General features: G+C 42.4%; 2 protein-coding genes across 2 annotated transcripts; one reads left to right on the top strand and one right to left on the bottom strand.

Moving 5' to 3' along the window:
- Positions 1 to 5,501: 5,501 nt before the first annotated feature.
- Positions 5,502 to 6,095, bottom strand: LOC124704286 (B3 domain-containing protein Os06g0112300-like). Its single transcript, XM_047236532.1, has 2 exons — positions 5,901 to 6,095; positions 5,502 to 5,816 (listed from the first exon to the last, which is right to left on the bottom strand). The coding sequence occupies exons 1-2, from the start codon at positions 6,093 to 6,095 to the stop codon at positions 5,502 to 5,504; spliced, it is 510 nt and encodes a 169-aa protein (XP_047092488.1).
- A 4,576-nt stretch (positions 6,096 to 10,671) lies between these two features.
- Positions 10,672 to 13,627, top strand: LOC124684947 (5'-methylthioadenosine/S-adenosylhomocysteine nucleosidase-like). Its single transcript, XM_047219205.1, has 8 exons — positions 10,672 to 10,756; positions 10,836 to 10,905; positions 11,482 to 11,573; positions 11,744 to 11,850; positions 11,926 to 12,000; positions 12,335 to 12,409; positions 12,581 to 12,673; positions 13,049 to 13,627. Exons 1-8 carry the CDS (start codon positions 10,672 to 10,674, stop codon positions 13,244 to 13,246), a joined length of 795 nt encoding a protein of 264 aa, XP_047075161.1. The 3' UTR covers positions 13,247 to 13,627.
- The last annotated feature ends 7,691 nt before the right edge of the window (positions 13,628 to 21,318 follow it).

The following is a 21,318-nucleotide window of genomic DNA, read 5'->3' as shown; positions in this document are numbered from 1 at the left end:
ATCACCTTCCCGACCAGGTATAGGTCAGGTGGCACGCCCTGCACTTCGCATCGCCGCGTGTGACCAGAAGAGCATTGCGGGCCGTCGCTCGGAGGGGTCTCAGCCAGCCGCAGCTCTAGGCTCTTCCCGGCTCTACGGTGTTGACAAGGCCGCTGCCCGCCGGTGGGTTTTGGCAGTCAACAATTACTCTTCGTGAACTGTTAGGCCTTGATGAGGCGCCAGTGAAGGAGGTAGTACTTACATATGTGAAGAATGGGCCTCTCGTCGAGCCTGCGCAGGAAGAGGATCTACCTCCACAAATGAAAGGTCTCGCTGAAATGGTACAAGGGTTACATAAAAAATAAAAACGCCAAAGAATATATTTATGTGGAAGTTGGATATGAGCATCACTTCAAACAAGTACTCCGTACAAATTCATCCGAGTGAATTGTTCCAGCTTTTCAATCTACGCGAGCTCGACAAATCTATCATCAGTTGCTACGTTCGTAAGTGATTTATTTCTACCCCATCTCGTTCATATTGCCTGCACAATATATATGTCCTAACTATATTGTTGTGTCCGCTATTATACATGCAGATTGAAGATTAAGGAATGCAGAGTAAGGAACATCCATGATGTTGGGTTCATTGACCCACACATCGTTAATGGATATACGTTACAGCATCACCCCACCAATGTGGAGGAAGACCTGTGGCAGTTTCTTACAAAGCAGGAACTCAAAAGTGATATTCTATTTCCTTACCATTTTGGGTGAGTGTTTATGTCTTGAGCACATTCTCTTTTGTTTACTCCATGCATGGTATGTGGCCGGCTAATCGATGAGTTATGCATGACGTACTCGTGCATGTATCGTGTCCGCAGGTTCCACTGGATTCTGCTAGTAATTAAAGTTGACAAATCAGAATGTCTCATCCACGACTCTCTGAATATGGATCCGGCGCGTTGGGCCGACATGAGAAAAATGATTCAAAAGTAATTGTTTTCATTCATTTGCGCTCTATATCGATCGGCCTATTTCGTTCATTTCCTAATTAATTAGCTTCAAGTAATTAACTAATAACTCTCTTGTTCATTTAATTTTCTTTGCCTCGTAGGGTTTGGAGACGGTTCTCAGATACAAAGGTCGGTGAATTCAAAAAGAGCTACATTTCATGCGGTCAAAGGCTAAGAATGGTGGCGATATTCAGCCACCGGGGACCAATCTATGTGGATACTATGTTCGTGAGATGATCCGGAGATACACCTCTCGAGCGCGTTCCGAGTGATACCAATGCTCGGAGGAATAACCTCCGGATGATGGTTAGTCCGAAGCTCGCTTCCGACCACTTCAAGAGGAACTAGCTCGGATGGTTCAGGAGGGAAGTCCTCGATCCTAAAGGAGAACACCATTACGAGGACGTAGAACTATACATGCATTAAATTATGTATGGAAACTTGTTCAAACTTGTATATGGTCATCCGATGATATTGAATATATATTGTATATTCCTCTTGAATTATTTTTGGTTCTAATTTCAAATTTGTTTGAAATTGTACACTCATATGCATGTATGTAGTACCGTAGAATATGTGAAACTCCTTCAAAATTACAATAAAGCACAAAAAAATAAAACAATACAAATTAAACAGAAAACAGGTTTAGGGGGGCAGGTTTAGGGGGGCCTAAAACCCTAAACCTGCGGCGGCCTTTAGTCGCGGTCGGCCAGAAGAACCGCGACTAAAGGGCCTCCGCCCCGACGGTCTCCTGGCGCCCACGTGGACGGGCCTTTAGTCGCGGTTCGTAAGCAACCGCGACTAAAGGGTGGGGGCTTTATTCGCGCCTATTTGGTCGCGGTTGCGCAACCGCCACTAATGGCAGTTGCGAACCGCGACCAAATGCCCTTTTTCCACCAGTGACCATTATCTTTTTTTACGCCAGCCACAAAATTATTTTGGATTGAGCAACACTTTGTGTGAGAACATAAAATACCCAAACATACACCTAGATACGTTTTTCATAATTTAGATATTTTAAAATACTATTATTTTTTAGTGGGTGTATCTACACCTATGAGCTAAAGTAAATATCTGACAGCCTGATATTCAGTGCTCACTCTAGGGAAGTTTGCTAACAGTGCATCTCCTTTGGATTGGAGCAAGCACCAACAATGGGTCAGAGAACGATGTGCAAAGCCCAACGGAGGCGAGCCCCAACACCGGGTTGGAGAATGATGCGCAAAGCCACAACATGCAGAAAGATGACTCTCCTAATGTGAATAAGTTTAATCTGGATGAAATTGTTTGAGATCCAGCTCTTAGAAGGAAAATTGCTTCATATTCTCTGGCAGTTCAAGGTCAAACGAGGAGGGCATACATATTGAAGGGACTTGCCCAACTAATAGTGAAATTTCCTCCTACCGATCGAAGGGCATCTTCTCAATCTTTGAATATAGTGTGTCCAAAGATGCAACCTTTATTTGTATTGCTTCCTCTTTAAGAATCTTGGAAGAGCTAGGAGAATTGGTTATGAAGTCTTCACCAAAACTGGTTTTCAGGATTGGAAGCATGCATACAAAGCTTTACCCTGACATATTGATGGTGCGGGAAGCAATCACAATAATTGTGTTCCCCATTGTGATGCTTAGAAAAATCAAAACCGAAGTGTGGTAACTCCTAGAGTGGAAGATGAATCAGAAGAGCTTTAAAAAAATCTGTTTGACTTCTTCTCTAGAGTGTTGTAGATATCTCATGGCACAATATTTGTCCTTTTGTGACCATGATGAATCGTCCACTTCTTTGAAAAAGGAAATTTTCTAGAGATGATCAATATGTTGAAAGATGCAAAATGAACAAGTAAGAGATGATTTTGATCGTGGTGAAAGATACCTTCAAATGATTTCCGGTGAGATATAAAGATCTTGCAAGGCGTTGTGTAGAAAAAGTCACCGAAGTGATTATGGAAGACCTTGGTGTTAAAAAAAATCTCCGCGCTTATTGACGATTCACGGGATATATCCGTGAAAGAACATAGGGCGGTAATGTTGAGGTTAGCAATAGTCTTTTTTTCATTTATTTATTTTCTATTCTCTTTGAAACCGCCCTTAATCTAATAATTATCTACTATTTCTTGTAGGTACATGGGCAATAAAGGGAAAGTTCTAGAACATTTTTTTCTATATTACATCAAACATACTACATCAGAGGCACTAAAGTTAGCTCTTGTTATGCTTCTTGATCATTACAAACTTCCAATCAAGGCTTCGAGAGCAAGGACATGATGGAGCTTCCAACATGAGAGGTGAATTTAATGGCTTTCAAAGAAAAATTATAGATGAGAACCCATATACCTTATATGTGCATTGCTTTGCTCATCGTCTCCAGCTTGTTGTTGTCTCCATCGCTACTTCTTCTTGCTCATATATTCATGATTTTTTTTAGTATGTATCACTTATTGTAAACACAAAAAGTTCATCATGCAGGTAAATGGAAGTATTGGTGGAAGAACCTCACAAAAGATATTTTGGATAAGCTTGAGAGAGGTGAAATTTCTACAGGAAGAAGGTTTGAATCAGCAAACTAGTTTTGCTAGATCTGGAGATACTAGATGAGGTTAACGTCATGAAACATTTCTTCATTTGGATAGAAGATCGAGGTACGTGCTTGTTTCTCATGTCCTGATCCCAAGGATTCTTTCTCCAAGTTCAATGTAGAGAAGCTTAATTTGTTGTCTTGTTGATATTTATAATGAAGATTTCTGTAATGATGATCGTACGATATTGAGGGATCGACTTGAGACTTATGTTCTTCATTTGACAAATCATGTTACCTTCTCGACTTGCAATGATCTTGAAAGTTTGGCTGCAAAAATGGTTCAAATAGAGAAACACATGGTATTTCCATTGGTTTACAAGCTCATTGAGTTGGCTTTGTTATTGTCGATGTCAACAACATCTATTGATAGAGCTTTCTTGGAAATAAAAAATTGTCAAGTCTAAATTTTCCAACAAGATAAATGATGATTTGTTTAATCACTTGATGATATGCTACACTTAGTGGGATATATTTAAATCACTTGATGATGTAGAAATTATTTGACGGTTTCAAGCCTTCAAGGAGATCATATAGGGATTTTTCGAGTCGTGATTATTATTTGAAGGGTATGTGACATGCATTGTAATGCCAGAAACTCTTTCCAACACTATGAATTGTTCTTACACCCCTTTTTAACATTGCAGGATCCATTTTTGGGGGATATCTAGAATTTTATTTGTGACTCAGACTCTCTAGTGAGCAATTATTTTATCATATTCAATTTGAATTTTTGTGCGCCCAAACAATTACAAATATATGGTTCTTAGTTTAGTACTTATATTTTGATATTACATACCCAAATATGCGGTTGCTATATATTCTCGTTTTTTTCCCTTAGCTTATGGTTCCCACAGCTTCTCATGGATATTACACATAGAAATGTCTTCAACAATAATGATGAATGAAGTAAATTTGATATAGATGTGAGAGAGATTTGAAAACGGGGAATGGGTAGAATGTACGAGATGTGGTTGTATTGGTTGTTTTGATGTGATTGTGTCTTGTTTTTTTTTCGAAATGGGGGATAAAATCTTAACTCATGCATCAAAGTGATGCACCTAACTTTTCATTGCAAAGTTTCAAGGTTTTAGATGTTAGGATAATCAGGATTACAAACTCATGGGTGGCTCAAAGTGGCAACATGAATAAACCAACTAAAGAGAGAATAGAAAGAAACTCTATGCATCTTGTATCCACCCTGATGGAGATAGCCCGAATGACAACAACCAAGTGACCAAGAAACTCTATGTGATTGTGTCTTGTGCCCACCAAGTGACGAAGAATCAATAAAACATTGTTATGAAGAGTATCTGTTTAGTATTAGGCGTTATACTAGTACCATATACACCAGCAACGTGTGTGCGACGATTGCGAAGTTTCGTGCTCAAGCCAAGTGACAAGTAAATTAACTACGGATGTAGGCATCAAGCCATCGAAAATATGACAAGCGATAACATAATTGCAAACACGCAAAGTGTAAACGGTGAGGGCTGCTCCGGTGCTCCCCTAAACGAGTTGAAGGATCATAGTTGGGCTTTTTTTCGTGTGTTGGGTCCGTCGAAACCTATATCCAGTTCATGTATACCCGTCCGTAGTGATACACTATGTGTATGCCACGTAAGAAAAAATAAGAGATCAGGTGAGCAAGATTTTTATAGGGCATTTCTATTTCGGCATAGGCACGTGACCGTATATGTATAAAAACGAGATACAACACAACGCGGGTCATACGAGCCTATATAGAGTTATACGGAAGGTGAATCTATACTGAAATTACAATCGTGCGCCCGCTTACGAACATGTATGAAAAGATCTTCACATTATTCTGTTTGACGCACTCAGAATTTTCTCAGGGAGGAGCACCAGAGCAGAAGTGGTAAACGGTGGTGAACGGCGTACGAGAGGCACTAAACTATCGCTGTGACGCTGTCTAGTCGGCGATGACGATGGGGTCGTCGGCGGTGGCTCCCTTGTCGGCGATCTCCCCTGGCATCCCGCCGCCGCGGAGCACCTGAACCTCGAACACCAGCTCCTGCCCCTTGACGCCGCCCCCGGACACCAGCTCGAACACGCACGCGTCGCCGACCAGCAGCCCGTTGTCGACGGCGAAGTCGGCCCACGCCCCGTCGAGCCTCTTCAGCATGTTGTCGCCGCAGTAGCTCATGATCCACGAACCCCCGCCGCACCGAAGCACGGCTGCCGTGCGCCTTGCCGGGAGCCGGCGGTGGAAGTGAGCCGGGATGGCCTGAGCAAAGAAGACGATGGCACGATCAGTTACCGATCCCCGGCCCAAAGGTTGGCTACACGAGTGACTGGGAGACGTACGTACCAGCTGATATGGCTTCTGGACATGGGTCTTGGCCATGATGGCCGTGAAGAAGGGCCGGCGGCCGGAGAGCGGGGTGGTCTCCTGATCCTCGCCAGCGTTCATCCGCGCCGGCAGCGACTCCTCGCCGGGCTCCAGCTTCGGCTTCACGAGGTGCACGGCCGGCAGCTTCCTCGATGGGCCGGCAGGGATCTCCATCTGACGACAATATCACTGAAAACAACATGATCATCTACTTTATTTCCAGAGAAAATTTTCATGTATTTATGCAGTAACAGTGGGATATCCATAGCCATTGGAAGGGAAAAAAAGTGAAACAAAATCGATGAAGAAAAAGAACTTGGTATTCTAAAAAAAAAGAATTTGGGGGAAGAAGCAGAGCACCTTGAGCAGAGTGCAGGAAGACTTCTGCTCTTCGGCCAATGGTAAAGCTGGGCAACTCTACCGCGCTTGATGAGTGTGGAGCTAACCAACTAACAGTACTCTCGAATTAAAGCAATTACCAGATTCAGCACACATATAGTGCATCTGTGCCTTCGCTGCACCAATTCACACTACTCAGTGAATTTGGAAAGTATTCATTGCTCACTGCATTTGGAAAGCTAGCTATTCACAGCTCACAGCATTTGCAAAGCTAGCTGACAAGTGATGAAACAGCCAAGGTGCACCCATGAATTATAGAGTTTGTTTTCTCAGATGAATTCACGGGATTTCCAGAGCCCAACATTTATTTTAGTTCAACAGTACAACACCTTATTGAGCTTCGCTACAATGCACATTTTTCAAAAACTTTTACAAAATCCCATAAAGTGTCTCCAAGTAATCGCCAATAATTTTGTACACAAGGGGTCATGAGAATGTGAAAGAGCGTGTGCGAACCACCACCCCCCCCCCCCCGCCCGAAAACATTGTACAACCACCAGTACGTTCAAAACGAGGGACTTGTTTTTGATGAATATAGTGAGGCTCCCTTCATGTGCGGAACCCGCTTTTTCGATGTCATGTTCCATAAACGTTCGAGTAATTATCGGGTTTGAAAGTTAATTTTCATAAAAGTGAGTTGTTTTGTTTTGGCGAGGCCTAAGATCATGTTGCTCTGTATGCTGATTTATCGGAGACTTATCAATGCGGAACGGAAATTGGTGGAGGAAAGACTACAAATTTGATTATATAGTTGGAAAGGAAAATTAATATCCCTAGACGGAAGATTAGTTATTATCAGTGCAGTACTAAGCAATATGTTACTGTATATGATATCTTTCTTCCAGCTACCTAAAGGAGTCTTAAAACGAATGGATTATTTCCGATCAAGATTCTTCTAGCAAAGGGATAGTGAAAAGCGTAAATACCGTCTAGCTAGATGGAATGTGCTTTGCCACCCTAAAGAGAATGGCGGTCTTGGTATTCAAGACCTCCAAGTTAAGAATAGGGCATTACTTGGTAAATGGTTGTTCAAGCTACTAACCGAGGATGGCATTTGGCAAACATTACTACGGAGGAAGTATATTGGCTCGAAGGCGTTATCCCAGGTCTTTTAGAAGTATGGGGATTCACATTTTTGGGTTGATCTTATGGCAACGAAGAGATTTTTCTTTCCATATGGAACTTTCTCTATTAGGGATGGGTCGGAAATTCGTTTCCGGGAGGATAAATGGCTAGGCATTGCCACACTTCGAGAACAATATCCGGCATTATACAATATTGTGCGTCACAAGGGCGATACTATCGCTAGGGTGTTGGAAACTTTCCCACCAAATGTGGCGTTCAGAAGAAGCCTAATTGGACCCAGGCATGATTCATGGAATGACTTGCTACAACGACTAGATTCGGTACATCTATCACATGGGTCTGATGAGTTTCGCTGGAACCTTACTGAGAATGGTTCATTCTCGATGGCTTCTATGGACAATGCGCTTATCCAGCCGGATATTCCTGTTGATAATAATTCAAAAATTTGGAAAATGAAGACACCACTCAAAATAAAAGTGTTTACGTAGTATCTTCGTCGAGGAGTCATCCTCCCTAAGGATAACCTTGCTAAACGCAATTGGCACGGAAGTATGAAATGCATCTTTTGCCATCATGATGAGACTATAAAACACTTATTTTTCCAGTGTAAATTTGCTAGATCTATATGGTCAGCCATCCAGATAGTTTCTACCTTATACCCACCATGTAGTGTTGCGAATATTTTCGGCAACTGGCTCAATGGTGTGGATACCAGGTTTAAGCGTCTTATTAGGATGAGAGCAATTGCAGTTATGTGGTCGCTATGACTATGTAAAAATGACAAGGTTTTTAACAATGTATCTTCTAATCTCATGTAGGTCATCTACCGGTGCACGGCTATTCTACGTTCATGGTTGCCTTTTCAATGGGTGGAACATCGCGACCTCTTTATGGAGGTGTCTACACGATTGGAGGATACGGCGAGGGGTATTTTCTCCCAACATGGGTGGCAGCGTGACGCCCGTCTAGGTCCTCCGGCTTAGACTTTATGTTCATTTTGTTTTCTCACACAGTTTTGATTTCTTATACTCATATTAGTTCGGGGTTGTAATAACTGTACGGCTATGGCTGTGTGCATCCTAACTATGCAGATGACAGGTTCTTTTGCTTCATAACTAATAAAGTGCCCTTTATCGAAAAAATGTGTGGAACCCGCAACAACATGTTAGAGTATTGGGATTTCAGATATCAGAGATGCATTTCCCGCTAATGAAGCCCACCACTTTGGTAACTAACCGTTCCAGCGCCATCGTCACGGAGATCAGGTTCTGCAGAAACTCCACCGCCGTTGGCTTCTCCCCATCAACAGTATCAGTCACAGGTTTGGCAAAGATTGCAGGTGTTGAGAGCATTTGAGCAACATATGCCACCGCTACACCCTGGAAAGGTAACCAAGAAAACAGTTCATCGTAACAAGGTCAAACAAGAGTGCAGAACAGTATAGGCAAAATGCAACAGTCATTGGCTACCAGTGTAAGGGCTTTTTTATCCATAGAATAGAATAGGCATAGGAATAGGAATAGGAAAATTATTGTATTGAAATGAAATGTCATGCCTATGTAAATCCTATGGAAAGATGAAGTGTGTTTGATTTTAGAAAAGGAATGTTTAATGAGGTATGACCCAATGCATTTTCCTATATGATTTAAACTACTCAAAAATGATTAGTTCCCATAGTATAAGTTCCTATAAATCAAACAGATTGTATTGGAAATTTTCTTATAGAATCTAAATCATACATAATTTCTATACAAATCCTATGAATCAAAGGAAGCCTAAATCAATCACCATATGTTTGTTGATCTATTTAACATCCACTGCTCTACCAGATACAAAGAACTATAAAAATATTTAATGGTGTTGACCGGTTGCGCTTCCGTGTCCTCTGAGTAGGAGATGCGTCGATATACCCTGCTCTGCATTTTGTGAGCCGGGGTAACCGCCACTCCTTACTGTACTGGTCGCCATGGTACAAGATGATGTTAGAGCATCTCCACTGATGCTTTTAAAATGCATGTTGATAGTAAGGCCATGCATTTGCCTTGTGCATCCCGCTTGATCTCGATGACAATGCTTGAAGCTCCATTCAACCTGGAATGCTATCACTTGTTCATTGTTGCTTCACAAAGGCACATAGTTTGATCCCCCATATACCACAATGAGATTGCATCATGAAGGCATGTCTTCACATGTTCATTGTCACCGAATGGGCGACAAGCTTCAAGCATAAGATCTTATCGAGATACCTAACCCATATACACAACACAAACACACATATATGATGGGTTAGTTCACAAAGCATAATTTAAAAAGCTTACCCTACCACAAAATCACATGATCCAAAGTGATACAATCTTTATGCTTCATGTGTTGACCAACTTGAATTCAATTGTATCTCTTTATGCTCTATCATAATATATTGATCATCCATTGATTAACGCATAAGCTAGAGCATGGCTAAATTGAGTTTCACACAAGAACACCATCTCAATTTCTTATTCTTGGTCATATCATATTCTTTTCTTCAAATCGGTAATATTGATGACAATACTCAAAGTATATCCTTAGCTCTATGGCATCCACACTTGAATCCAACACATGAACTCCAAAAATTACCCATGAAATATTCCTTCATATAAACTCAATGAAAACATTAGTCCATAGGAATTATTCTTAATTACCAAAAAATACATATAGGAGCAATGTACCCTTCCACACATGAAGAGCGCGAGCATCGTGGCCAGCCAGTTGGCGCCGTCCCTCATCGGATGGTGCTCAATGGACACTAGGAGGAGGAGTGGGGAATACTAGTGGGCAGCACGGTGGTTGATTGACTGAAACTAGTATTTTATCCGTTTGGTTGATGATTCATTCCAGCCATGTGAGTTTTAGGGTACATGTATTGTATTACGCAACGCGTATTTTGGAGTAACAATTATCCCGGTGTAGAGGAAGTACAATCTTTAGTGTCTATTTTTTTTTCAGACATTTTGTTTGAGAAACTTTTTTTTTGCAGACATGATTGTGTTGAAGTTGTTCCAGCCCAACAAAATGATGGACCTAGTGCAGGGTGTGAATCAGCCCAGCTTATTTGCTGGGCCCAATAATGCGGCCGGTGGGCAGGTGAAGAAGCGGCGGCGCCAATCATGCCACCACCGCAGGTGAAGTATAACCCGGAAGCCAACCGCGGCTTGGCACCTCGCCCACCACCATCTCCGATCCAATCCGGCCGCCGCCGCCGCCGCCAAGGGTCCTTCCTCCGGCCATGGCGCCGCCGTCGTCCAACCAGCCGGCCGACGCCGCGGAAGCTGCGGCAGCCGGCGCGATCTCCAAGGTCCTCGTCGTCATAGGTGCGTATGCCACCTCGTCGGATCCCCTCCGCTCCCTCGAGGCTGCTGCTTCAGTTGCTCACGGTGTTGTTGGTTGCAGCGATGCAGACGGAGGCGCTCCCGCTCGTCACCAAGTTCCAGCTCGTCGAGGCGCCCGCCGAGGAATCCATGTCAGTGTTCCGTCCCCCTTTCAGTTCGCATTTGGAGACATGCTGGTGCACGAACCTGGTGGTTAGAATTTTTGGTCTCTAATTGGCAATTGGAGACAAATAAGCAGCTATTGGTTGATATGGGATGATAGTTAGTTAATTGGTCATATTGCTCCGTGGTCAATACTATATGCATAGTTCACTAGCTCAGTGCACAGCTGCATAACACGGTGAAGATGTAAGTGTGTGTCCAGATTTATTCTGTTGTGGCTGGAGGGTTTTCCTCCGTGCAGAGGTGCACCCTGACCCTATATGTGTTGCCAAAATGGAGGGTGAGGTAAAAAAAAACGGCAGATGGTTTTGGTCTGACAGGACACGTCTGTTGGATGTTCAGTTATGATGCCAAATGTGAGGGAGGTCTAGCTGTTAGGACCTACTAGTTAACAGACTCAATGCACTCTATCTTTATAGTTCCCTGTTTCGACTCCCTTATATAGATGAGTTAGGCTATAGAACCAGTTGGTCCTCAGCTTGCTTTATTAGTAAGATCTCAGATACGTTGAAGCTAACGCCTTCTTTGTGGTACACACCTAACAGATTTCCTAAAGGTGCCCCATGGACCAGATTCCATGGAGACTACAAAGGCCTCCACATTGACCTTGTATGGCCTGGAAAAGATCCTCTTCTCGGTAAGTTCGTATCAGCCTGCTGGTATCCCTGTCTGGCTGCGAAGGCATACTCTCTCTGTATCAGGAGTACTACAGTTTTTCTGATCGAGTTCTCTGAACCTGTGTAATCTTGTTTGACATGACTGTCCATAAATCAACTTTGTTACTTACCAAGAGCTGATTTCCTTCAGGAGTTGACAGTGTCGGTACAGTATCGGCAGCTCTCGTGACTTATGCTTCTATACAATTGTTAAAGCCAGACCTGATCATCAATGCTGGCACTGCTGGCGGATTCAAGGTAGTGGTTTGACTCATCTTTGATACCACCGTTTGTGCGCTAGGATTTTGCTGATCTTTCCCTTCTTCGTTTCAGGCCAGAGGGGCAGGTATTGGAGATGTCTACTTAGCTTCAGATGTTGCATTCCATGACAGAAGAATACCTATTCCTGTGAGTCCTGTCCCACGGTTTTTGTCTATGCAATGGAATTGCATCCATTTTCTGATAGCAGGATTGCATCGGTAGGCTTTACTGTTGTTTGAAATTAGCAACTAATGCATGAAGAAAACCATACTCAGCTAGTTTGTACCATATGAGTTTCTTTAGTTGATCCATTTTTGATCTGACTGATACTGTGCCATGACAACTAATAAGGTAGATTTAATGTTTGTGGTTAGATCATTATTTTGTCTTGTGTTATTTCTCCCATTTACACTACTACTCGCATTTCATTCTTTCATCTCTGTTCAAACTTGATTGGTATTAACATTGAATTTATGATTAGGTTTTTGACAGTTATGGAATTGGAGCACGGAAAACATTTGCTACCCCAAATATAGTGAAGGGACTCAATTTGAAGGTAAAGCTGTATGTCTGCTAGTTTGATTGAGGCATCAATATATCTTGCTATTTCATTTTAATTGGAGTTGTTTCTGAAATGTATTTGGGATTTTCATTCTGTAATGAGTAACATTTTATATGCTCAATGGTCAGCATATTCTCTAAAGTTTCTGTACTTCCCATTTTTCAGGTTGGGAAGCTGTCAACTGGTGATTCTCTGGATATGTCTCCACATGACGAGTCGGCAATACTGACTAATGACGCTACGGTCAAGGATATGGAGGTATACACTTTTGCTTGAGTGGTCAGCTTATGATTTATGTCCCAAGCAAATAGTAACTAAATGGACTTCTGCTACAATAGCCTTCTCTGTGAAACGAATAACTGATATGCTCCAGTTTTTTTTTTTTTTTTTTTTTTTTTTTTTTTTTGCAAATCATTCACTTTCAGTTCTTGTTTTGCATAGTTCTTTCTAGCTGGAACTGCAGTTGAAGTTAAATAGATCAATGTTAAAAATATATGTTGCTTTATGAACACTGATAGCCAGTGACTGTTGAGTTTTACCTACTGTTCTGCAGCACCCTTTTTTACCTCGCTATGATGAATTGTAATTGTAGATCTCACACAGGTTTTCTGTTTCTCTTGTTGACCTCTCCAGGGAGCAGCGGTGGCATATGTTGCTGAAATGTTCTCAACTCCTGCAATCTTCGTGAAAGCTGTGACTGATATTGTTGATGGGGAGAAGCCAACAGCCGAGGAGTTTCTGCAGAACCTGATCTCCGTGACGATGGCGCTGGACAAGGCAGTTACTGAAGTGGTCGACTTCATCAGCGGGAAATGCATCTGTGATCTCTGAAATCCCAAAACTCTGACATGGTGTTGTGGTTTCCACACACGAAGGGAGCCTGAGTGTATTCAGCAAACACAAGACACTCGTTTTGAATATACTGATGGGTGTATAATGTTTTCAGGGGGGTTTCACACACGCTATTTCACATTCTCGTGACCCCTTGTGTACAAAATTCTTGGAGTTTACTTGGGAGCCATTTTATTGGAATTTGTAGAACTTACTTGCAAAATGTGCATTGTAGTGAAGCTGAATAAGGTGTTGTACTGTTAAACTAAAATAAATGATGGGCATTGGAACTCCCATGGATTCATTGGAGGAAAACATATAACTCTATAATAGATGGGTGCACCTTTGGCAGCTTCATCACATGTCAGGTAGCTTTGCAAATGCAGTGAGCTGTGAGTAGCTAGCTTTCCAAATGCAGTGAGCAATGAATACTTTCCAAATTCAGTGAGTAGTGTGAATTGTTGCAGTGAAGGCACTCAGATGTACTATATGTGTGCTGAATCTGGTAATTACTTTAATGTGCCGTTGGTTGGTTATTTGCACACTCATCACGCGCAGTTCAGTTGCCAGCTTTGCTGTTGGCCTAAGAACATTAAGTCTTTCTTGCCTGCTTTGCTCACTTCTCTCCCCCTCCCAAAACTCTTTTACTTCATCGGTTTTGTTTCACGCTTCTTGACATTGGATGTCGATTTCCTCTATTACTACGTATACACAAAGTATCTCTGCTTCTCTGAACCGAGTCCATAGTTGCAGCGGCAGGTAATGGAGAGCCCTGCTGGCCCATCAACGAGGAAGCTACCGGGTGTGTACATCCTAAGCTGAAGCTGGAGCCTGGCGATGACTCGCTGCCTGCGCCGCTGGGTGACGGCGAGGATAATGAGACCAACCCGCTCTCCGGCCACCGACCCTTCTTCACGGCCATCATGGCCAGCAGCCCAAGACCCATATATGTCCAGAAGCCTTATCAACTGGTATACCACGGCGCAACTCCCCAAGTCGGTCACACTGGCAACATTTTTGGGACTGATAAGTGATAACTGATCCTGTCCTTGTCTTCTTGCTCAGGTCATTAGGCTGATCCACTTTATTGCTCCCTCATTCATTTGGGTACTGCTGATGGTTCCTGAAGATCGTCCAAGGCTCGGAGCTGCTGATGTTCTCGTTGGAAGTCAGGTTAGCGAGTCCCTGATCCACCCTTGGATCACCTCGTTCCAGTCGATGCCCCTCTCTATCTTTGAGTGGTGTCAGACGGGTCGCGACTAGAATACCAGTGGGCATGGCACCTGCCGCGCTAGTTAGATGAAGATGAAGTTGAAGCCCGCCTATGTCTTTGCCAATTGGTCAAGACCTTGGTGTCGATCTTGTAACCCTCTTCCCCTTGTGTAGTCATGTGGTGTGTGTTGATCTCGTTTTCGCCTCTTCTCTATTGGAGAGGTTTAGTTTCTCCCTACTTCTGCTTTTCTTTCTAACTCACTTGTACTCGTTTAATCCTCTTAATGAATGAAAAAACAACACTCATCGTGTGAGACAAAAGCTTTCCTGAACCATCCATTTGATCCCCATGATCGTGACACCACTTTCTATTTTTTTTTTTGGCTAAAGTGAAACGGAGATAATGGAGAGTCAGTTACGTGACTCAATTGTTTAGGTAAGCAGCAACTGATGCAGACGCAAGGGTTTTCCCATTTTGGAGAAAACCCCATATAATCCAAAATTATAATGAGAATCTCACAAGGTTGGTCATAAAAATAAACAACAGCACTATAAATATCTATTTTATAAATGAATATCCCATCTGACCTCTGAGTGAATCTCTCTTTATGGTGCATAGCATAGTAAATTCTAGCTTAATGGTGTAGAACAACCACATTGGGATGTGTCGAGATCTTTCTTTGCAAGAATATCTCATACAATTGATCAGGCCAAATGATTTTAGCAACCACGCCATCCACGATTATATATAACAAACGACCGCGAGCGTTGCCTGCATATGCTTCACGTTGGTTTAATAACCCTTCTGTACCAGCCATGAACAGAAATAGTGAAAGGAAAAAAATCCATATAAAACTGCTGCTATGGAGCGCGTTCTCTTCATGTTTGAGAACCATTGAAGTTTAGCCCCTTCCTCTTATACAGCAACCGTTAGAAAAAATGGTGGCGAGGAAAAAAGGAAGAAGAAGTAGAAGGCAGATTACCTTGAGAGTTGGGAATAGGAGACGCCAGGAAATCCATGCCATCTCCCACCATCACATGCTTCTAACGGCCATGGAGATGGTATCCAACCTGCTAGGCACCAGAGGATCATGCTTGCCGGGCAAGGTTGCTGTCATCGCTGCGATGTACTCCTGCGCACCATCTGGTATCAAAGCGTCGTGCCATGTGGCTTCATGTAATCACGAGATAAGCATGTATCTGGTGCATCGGTGAATGAGATCTTTGGCCGCGGCGTCGCAAGAAAATCCTCCAAAGTACTGACTACTGAGGCATTGGACCGGACGTACGTGGCCGCGAAGGAGGGGGCCAATGCCGACTGTCATGAGTCCCTTACCTGGAGACGAAGGGTAGGCTGCAGTAATCCTGGGACTTTCGTCATGTTCTCTATCTGTTCCTTGCTCGACGGCGGCATGGGTTACACACATTGCCTTAATTTGGGCTTTGGCCTGTCTTGCTCTGTACTTTAGCTAAACTAGTACAAAACCCGTGCGTTGCTACGGTGTCACATTAAGTCAAAGTTTATACTTTCGTACATTTATATTTGTGCGTCGGTGATTGCTACGCGACATTCTTTCTCCCGTCGCCCACCCTACTACTCCATGGCGCCAGCTTGAGCTCCGCGATACCGCGCCAGTTCCTCCCGATGTGTTGCACTTGCACGTCGTGTGATTCCTCTCATTCCTCTGTTCCTCGACTCCCTCGTCTCGGCCATTGCTCGCGACGCCGCCACCAAGTTCCTCTACCGCCGGTCTTCTCATTCTTTTTTGCTAATCTATTGGTTTGGATTTTTAATTTTGTTCGAATTTTGAATTTGTCAGAAATTGAATTTAATGAATTTTTATTTTTGTTTAGATTTTGAATTTGTTGGAAAACTTGTATTTTGAAAACAGTTCAAACCACCAGAACAGTACAATCTGAGTACCCATATCGGTATGAAATAAAAATAGAAACTGATAATTAAATGAGCTGGCCCGTGGAGGAATCCTTAGGCGGCGCCAAGATTATAAAGTGTTGTACTCTATCAAAACAAAAGATAAATTGTAGAGCGTAGTCTCTACTATTAAGAGCAAACTGGTGAATGCCTGGTGTCACATTTTCAGGATGGACAATAATACCCCCACGTCACAAAGAAAACGCAACTAACAAAACAACCCATCCACGCTTACTAATCTTTACTATTAAGATGAAACATGTGAATGTCTGGTGTCACACATCTAAATTACAAACCAAATGCCACCCTAACAAATTAACACCTAAAAACATGCTAACAACTCACGCCTCCCAGCTCCTATCGAGTCGTGCGCATCCCCAACTATTTTTACGACGAGGAGATAGACCACAAAAAAAGTTTAAGATTCAAAAGAAAAAGTTTGTTGCAACTACTATCAGGTTTGTTCACGGACTAGCTTGTTCTGCCGGTGAGAAATAATTTGTTGCCCCTACTCAGGTTTCAGATCAATTAGTGATTTATCCCATCGCTACCCTATAGGCAAAAACTGAATCGCAAATATCATTGCGTATCCTTCCCTCTCATGCACTTATGCACGCCAGCTGCAAGAGCGTTGCCGCCGATGCCATTGATTCATTTCACCGACCAGGATCATGATGCCGGAGGCCGCTGATGCCACCGTATCATACGGTCCGTAAGCCGCCGATGCAGTGCCCTGGAGCAGTCAACACTACCGAGGTGGACGCAGCAACACGACCAGGATCGTTGCCCCGACTGAGATTAATTGGATTGCTAATGTCGATCACGAAATCATTGATCCCTGGCTCTTCCCATGCATGCAGTTGTGATTCCCTGTGACAAATGCCATCTTGCTGGTCTGTGGCTCTATCAGTTGATCCCTTTGTACAATCTCTAATTTTGATCTCGTTTGGGAGTTTTTTTTTTGGTTTGTAACAGCTGACGTGGATTGGCCTGTGGTTAGTGGCTTCCGATCCTACCACTAGGAAAGCTTGCAGCTGCTAAATCCACTCATCGACTTGCTAATTAAATTCACGTTCTATTATTTTTAGAGATGAAGATGCATCAGCTCATCTCTCACTCTCACTGCAGTTTCCCTTTGCCTTTCACCGTTATTAGTACCTATTTTTTTTTCGGCTGACCCGACCCTATTACAAAAGAATTGACATGAGGTTTGGTTGAAGTGAAATAACAACAAATAGCCATATATTGTCTCCATTGGCCAATAATTCAGTTGGATGAAAAAACTTTATTCTGACTATCCTAGCAGTTCATGATTCATTGTAGCCTGATGAATTCTTGATCATCATTGATGTGTTACTGCATTTTATTTGTTTCTTAAGAAATTATTTCGTAGAATGCTACCATGGAAGTTGGTTATACTTGCGATAACTACACCACATGAACTACAATTTAATCCACGGAGGACAACATTTTGCTACCTAGAGATGTATCAGCGGTTTGTGGCTTCGATCCCGATCGAGCACCCGATGCAAAAAAGAAAAGAAAAGGATTTGCCCAGTACTACTTGATTTTGTGGCTAACAGTTGAGCAAATTTGAGACGTTACCGAGTTCAGTTAGGGTCGCAAATAATATTCCATTGTCATCTACCACCGCTTCACTACCTTTTTTTGATTTATTTTTATTTCTTAAACGCCTTAATAAGCTATGCATTGTGGATGCTCTTAGTTAGTTTGCAACCGAATTGTGAGTGAGCAGTTCAAGTAATTAGGAAATAAAATCTGCTCGGATGGTCTGTTTTAGTAGGTAAATAAGATACACCAATTGATTCTACGACGTGCCGCTGAAGGTCGGTGACTGAATGAAGAAACAATTTTCATACTTGTTTTGTACCCTCTCGCTGTGCTGATATGTAGCATTGTGAATTGAAACTTCTTAATGTATTTATTTAAAAAACATTTTTTATTAGTTTGGAAATATTTTTCAGTACACGACAAAAAACAAGTGATTTTTGAGATTGTATAAAATAGCTCTAATAGTTTGACGATCTACCCTGTAACTTAAGGGCTAACTTACCTTGATGGTGTGCTTTGAAGTTCACATAAACTTTGCTGGCTTCAAACTGGTTTCTCTAGATGATTCTTGCAGCTGCTTTCACCAAAATATCATTGTCGGAGAAGAAGCAGAGATGTTGGAGATAAAGCGCTTCCAAGATTGTTATTGCTAGCTGGAAACCAAGGCCTTCCGCCTAGAAGGCAGCTATTGCCGGTGGTGAGCTTCACCAAACTTTTTCACCGCTAACTAAATCATGGATTTCACTTTAATAGTACAAATAATGAAATGTTCGATCTTCTAATTAAGTCTTTTAGTTCTATTCTTATAAATTTTGTTCTACCAATTGGATTTTTTTTTTAGTTGGATAAGTTTTTTTTAGCCGTGGCGAAGCACGGGCATTCAACTAGTTGGGTTAAATTGGCAATGTGCAGAACTGAAGCCCATCGCCGCGTTAAGCCCCTAGCTGGCCAGCACGTCCTTCGACCCACGTCAGACCACCCCATCACACCCCCGTCAGTTTAACAAACACACCCCTGCCTCCAATTTGTAAACGCGATCAAGTCTCATGTCCGCTCCTTCCTCATCTCAACCCGGACTACCCGAGAGCCGCTCCTTCCGGCCACCACCACACACCGCCGTCCTGCTACACAAGGGCGGCCCTCTGAGAACAACCGCACGCGCTCCTTCGTTCTCCGCTCTGATTTCGTTTCTGTTGTTTTCCATCTCTCACCATCCTCTGCTTCCATGATAGACCATTGTCTTAATTTCCTTCTTAATCTAATCTTAGTGAGGTGGCTTGTTAATTTCAGGAAAGTTGACGTATATAAATCGGCTGATTTCGTTGCGATGGAGCGAGGTGGGACTATTAAACACAAAATATTTTAGCATGTCAGGGCTATGTCAGGGCTGATGCAGCATTTGGACGGGACGAATAGACCGCTTGCGGCCCATTGCTTTATGCAGGTATGGCCCTCTGCGGCGCGATGGAGAGATTGGAGCCAACAATTACCTTACTTTTAAGCGGTGGCATTGTCCGTAATTTCGTCAGATAAATAGGGGCATGTCTAAAATGGACGAAAATCTGGGAAGAAACCTTACTTGCTTTATTAGTAGTTAAAGATTAAAGATTAATTTTGGCCGAATCTTTTCGTATGAATTTTTTCTTGTGTTTTACCCAGCTTTGCCTCGGACGTTCAGCATCTTCCTCTCGTACACTAACTAAGTGTTAGCAAAAACATTGCAGGAAAAATGACTCTTTTTTTACAGAGAGCAAGCACTGATTTTATTAACAGAAAATTAAGTTACCATGAATAAACAAAGTTGAAACTAAAAAACAGACCATGAAAAACAGCTTTCCTAAAAAAATTGCAGATAAAACCCCTAAAGGGTTTCTTGAAACTAGCAGCCGCCGCCAAACTACAACGCCGCCTACACACACGTTCGAAAAAGCGCCGAGCCTCCACCATTCCACTTCAAAAGAAGCATCATTGCCAACGAGGCTCTAAGAGTAGATGAAAACGCCCCCGCTGCAAACAGCGACACATATCGCAGTGGCACGTCGACTGGAGACCATCTGTAACATCCCAACCTTGTTTTAATGGAATAAAAGAGTGATCATGAGCATTGCATGCATTTAGTTTGCATTTGAGCAAAAAATTGCATCAAATTTGAATAATTTTCATTATGCAAATTCTCTTGAGTTTTAATCTCATTCAAATCTCTCAAGATTTTCTTGTGTAGTTAGATGAAGATGAAGTTGAAGCCCGCCGATGTCTTTGCTAGTTAGATGAAGATGAAGTTGAAGCCCGCCGATGTCTTTGCCGATTGGTCAAGACCTTGATGTCGACCTTGTAACCCTCTTCCCCTTGTGTAGTCATGTGGTGTGTGTTGATCTCGTTCTTGCCTCTTTTCTGTTGGAGAGGTTTAGTTTCTCCCTACTTCTATTTTTTTTCTTTCCAACTCACTTGTACTCGTTTACTCCTCTTAATGAATGAAAAAAAAAACACCGACGCTAGATGCTTTCCGTGAAAACAAAAGCTTTCCTGAACCATCCATTTGATCCCCACGATCGTGACACCACTTTCTCTTTTTTTTTATGGCGAAATCCAATGCAGAGAAATACATCATCGTAATTATTACTCGAAAACCAAAGTGAAACGGAGATAATGGAGAGTCACTTAAGTGACTCAATTTTTTTTGGGTAAGCAGCAATCGATGCAGATGCAAGGTTTTCCCCTTTTGGACAAAAACCCATGTAATCCAAAGCTAAGAGGACAATCACAAAAATAAATAATAGCACTATATATACATATCTATTTTATAAATGAGTGTCACATCTAACGGCTGAGTGAATCTATATTAATGGTGCATATTATAGTATATCATATCTTAATGATGTAGAACAACCACATCGGGATGTCATTTTTCCGTGCAAGAATATGTCATTCAATTGATCAAGCGAAATCATTTTAGTAACCACAGTTTGCGCGATTATATATAACAACCGTCCACGAGTATTGCCTGCATATGCTTCACGATCGTTTAATAACCCTTCTGTACCAACCATGAACAGAAACAATGAATGAAAAACAAATTCATATAAAACTGCTGATATGCAGTGCGTTCCCTTCATGCTTGCGAATCACTGAAGTTTAGCCCCTTCCTCTTATACACCAACCGTTAGCGAAAAATGGTGCGAGGAAAAAAAGAAGAAGAGGAAGTAGAAGGCAAATTACCTTGAGAGTTGGGAATAGGAGACGCCAGGAAATAGACGCTCACAGGTTCTCAACGTCGCGGTACTATGCGCTGAGACGGCCGGCGAAACACCATGCCGTCTACCACCATCAGATTCTTCTAACGGCCATGGCTATGGTA

Source organism: Lolium rigidum, chromosome 1, assembly GCF_022539505.1.
Source record: "Lolium rigidum isolate FL_2022 chromosome 1, APGP_CSIRO_Lrig_0.1, whole genome shotgun sequence".
Lineage (NCBI taxonomy): Eukaryota > Viridiplantae > Streptophyta > Magnoliopsida > Poales > Poaceae > Lolium > Lolium rigidum.
The sequence above is the reverse complement of the archived record's forward strand: the minus strand, read 5'-3'. Positions and strand labels throughout refer to the sequence as shown.

What these genes read in the sequence shown, in the direction of transcription:
- LOC124704286 (XM_047236532.1), bottom strand. Translation starts at nt 6,095, where the DNA reads ATGGAGATCCCTGCCGGCCCATCGAGGAAGCTGCCGGCCGTGCACCTC. An exon ending in TCCAGAAGCCATATCAGCTG is followed by an intron (nt 5,817 to 5,900) that starts GTACGTACGTCT and finishes TTCTTTGCTCAG; the next exon opens with GCCATCCCGGCTCACTTCCA.
- LOC124684947 (XM_047219205.1), top strand. Translation starts at nt 10,672, where the DNA reads ATGGCGCCGCCGTCGTCCAACCAGCCGGCCGACGCCGCGGAAGCTGCG. An exon ending in GCGCCCGCCGAGGAATCCAT is followed by an intron (nt 10,906 to 11,481) that starts GTCAGTGTTCCG and finishes CACACCTAACAG; the next exon opens with ATTTCCTAAAGGTGCCCCAT. An exon ending in ACAGAAGAATACCTATTCCT is followed by an intron (nt 12,001 to 12,334) that starts GTGAGTCCTGTC and finishes ATTTATGATTAG; the next exon opens with GTTTTTGACAGTTATGGAAT.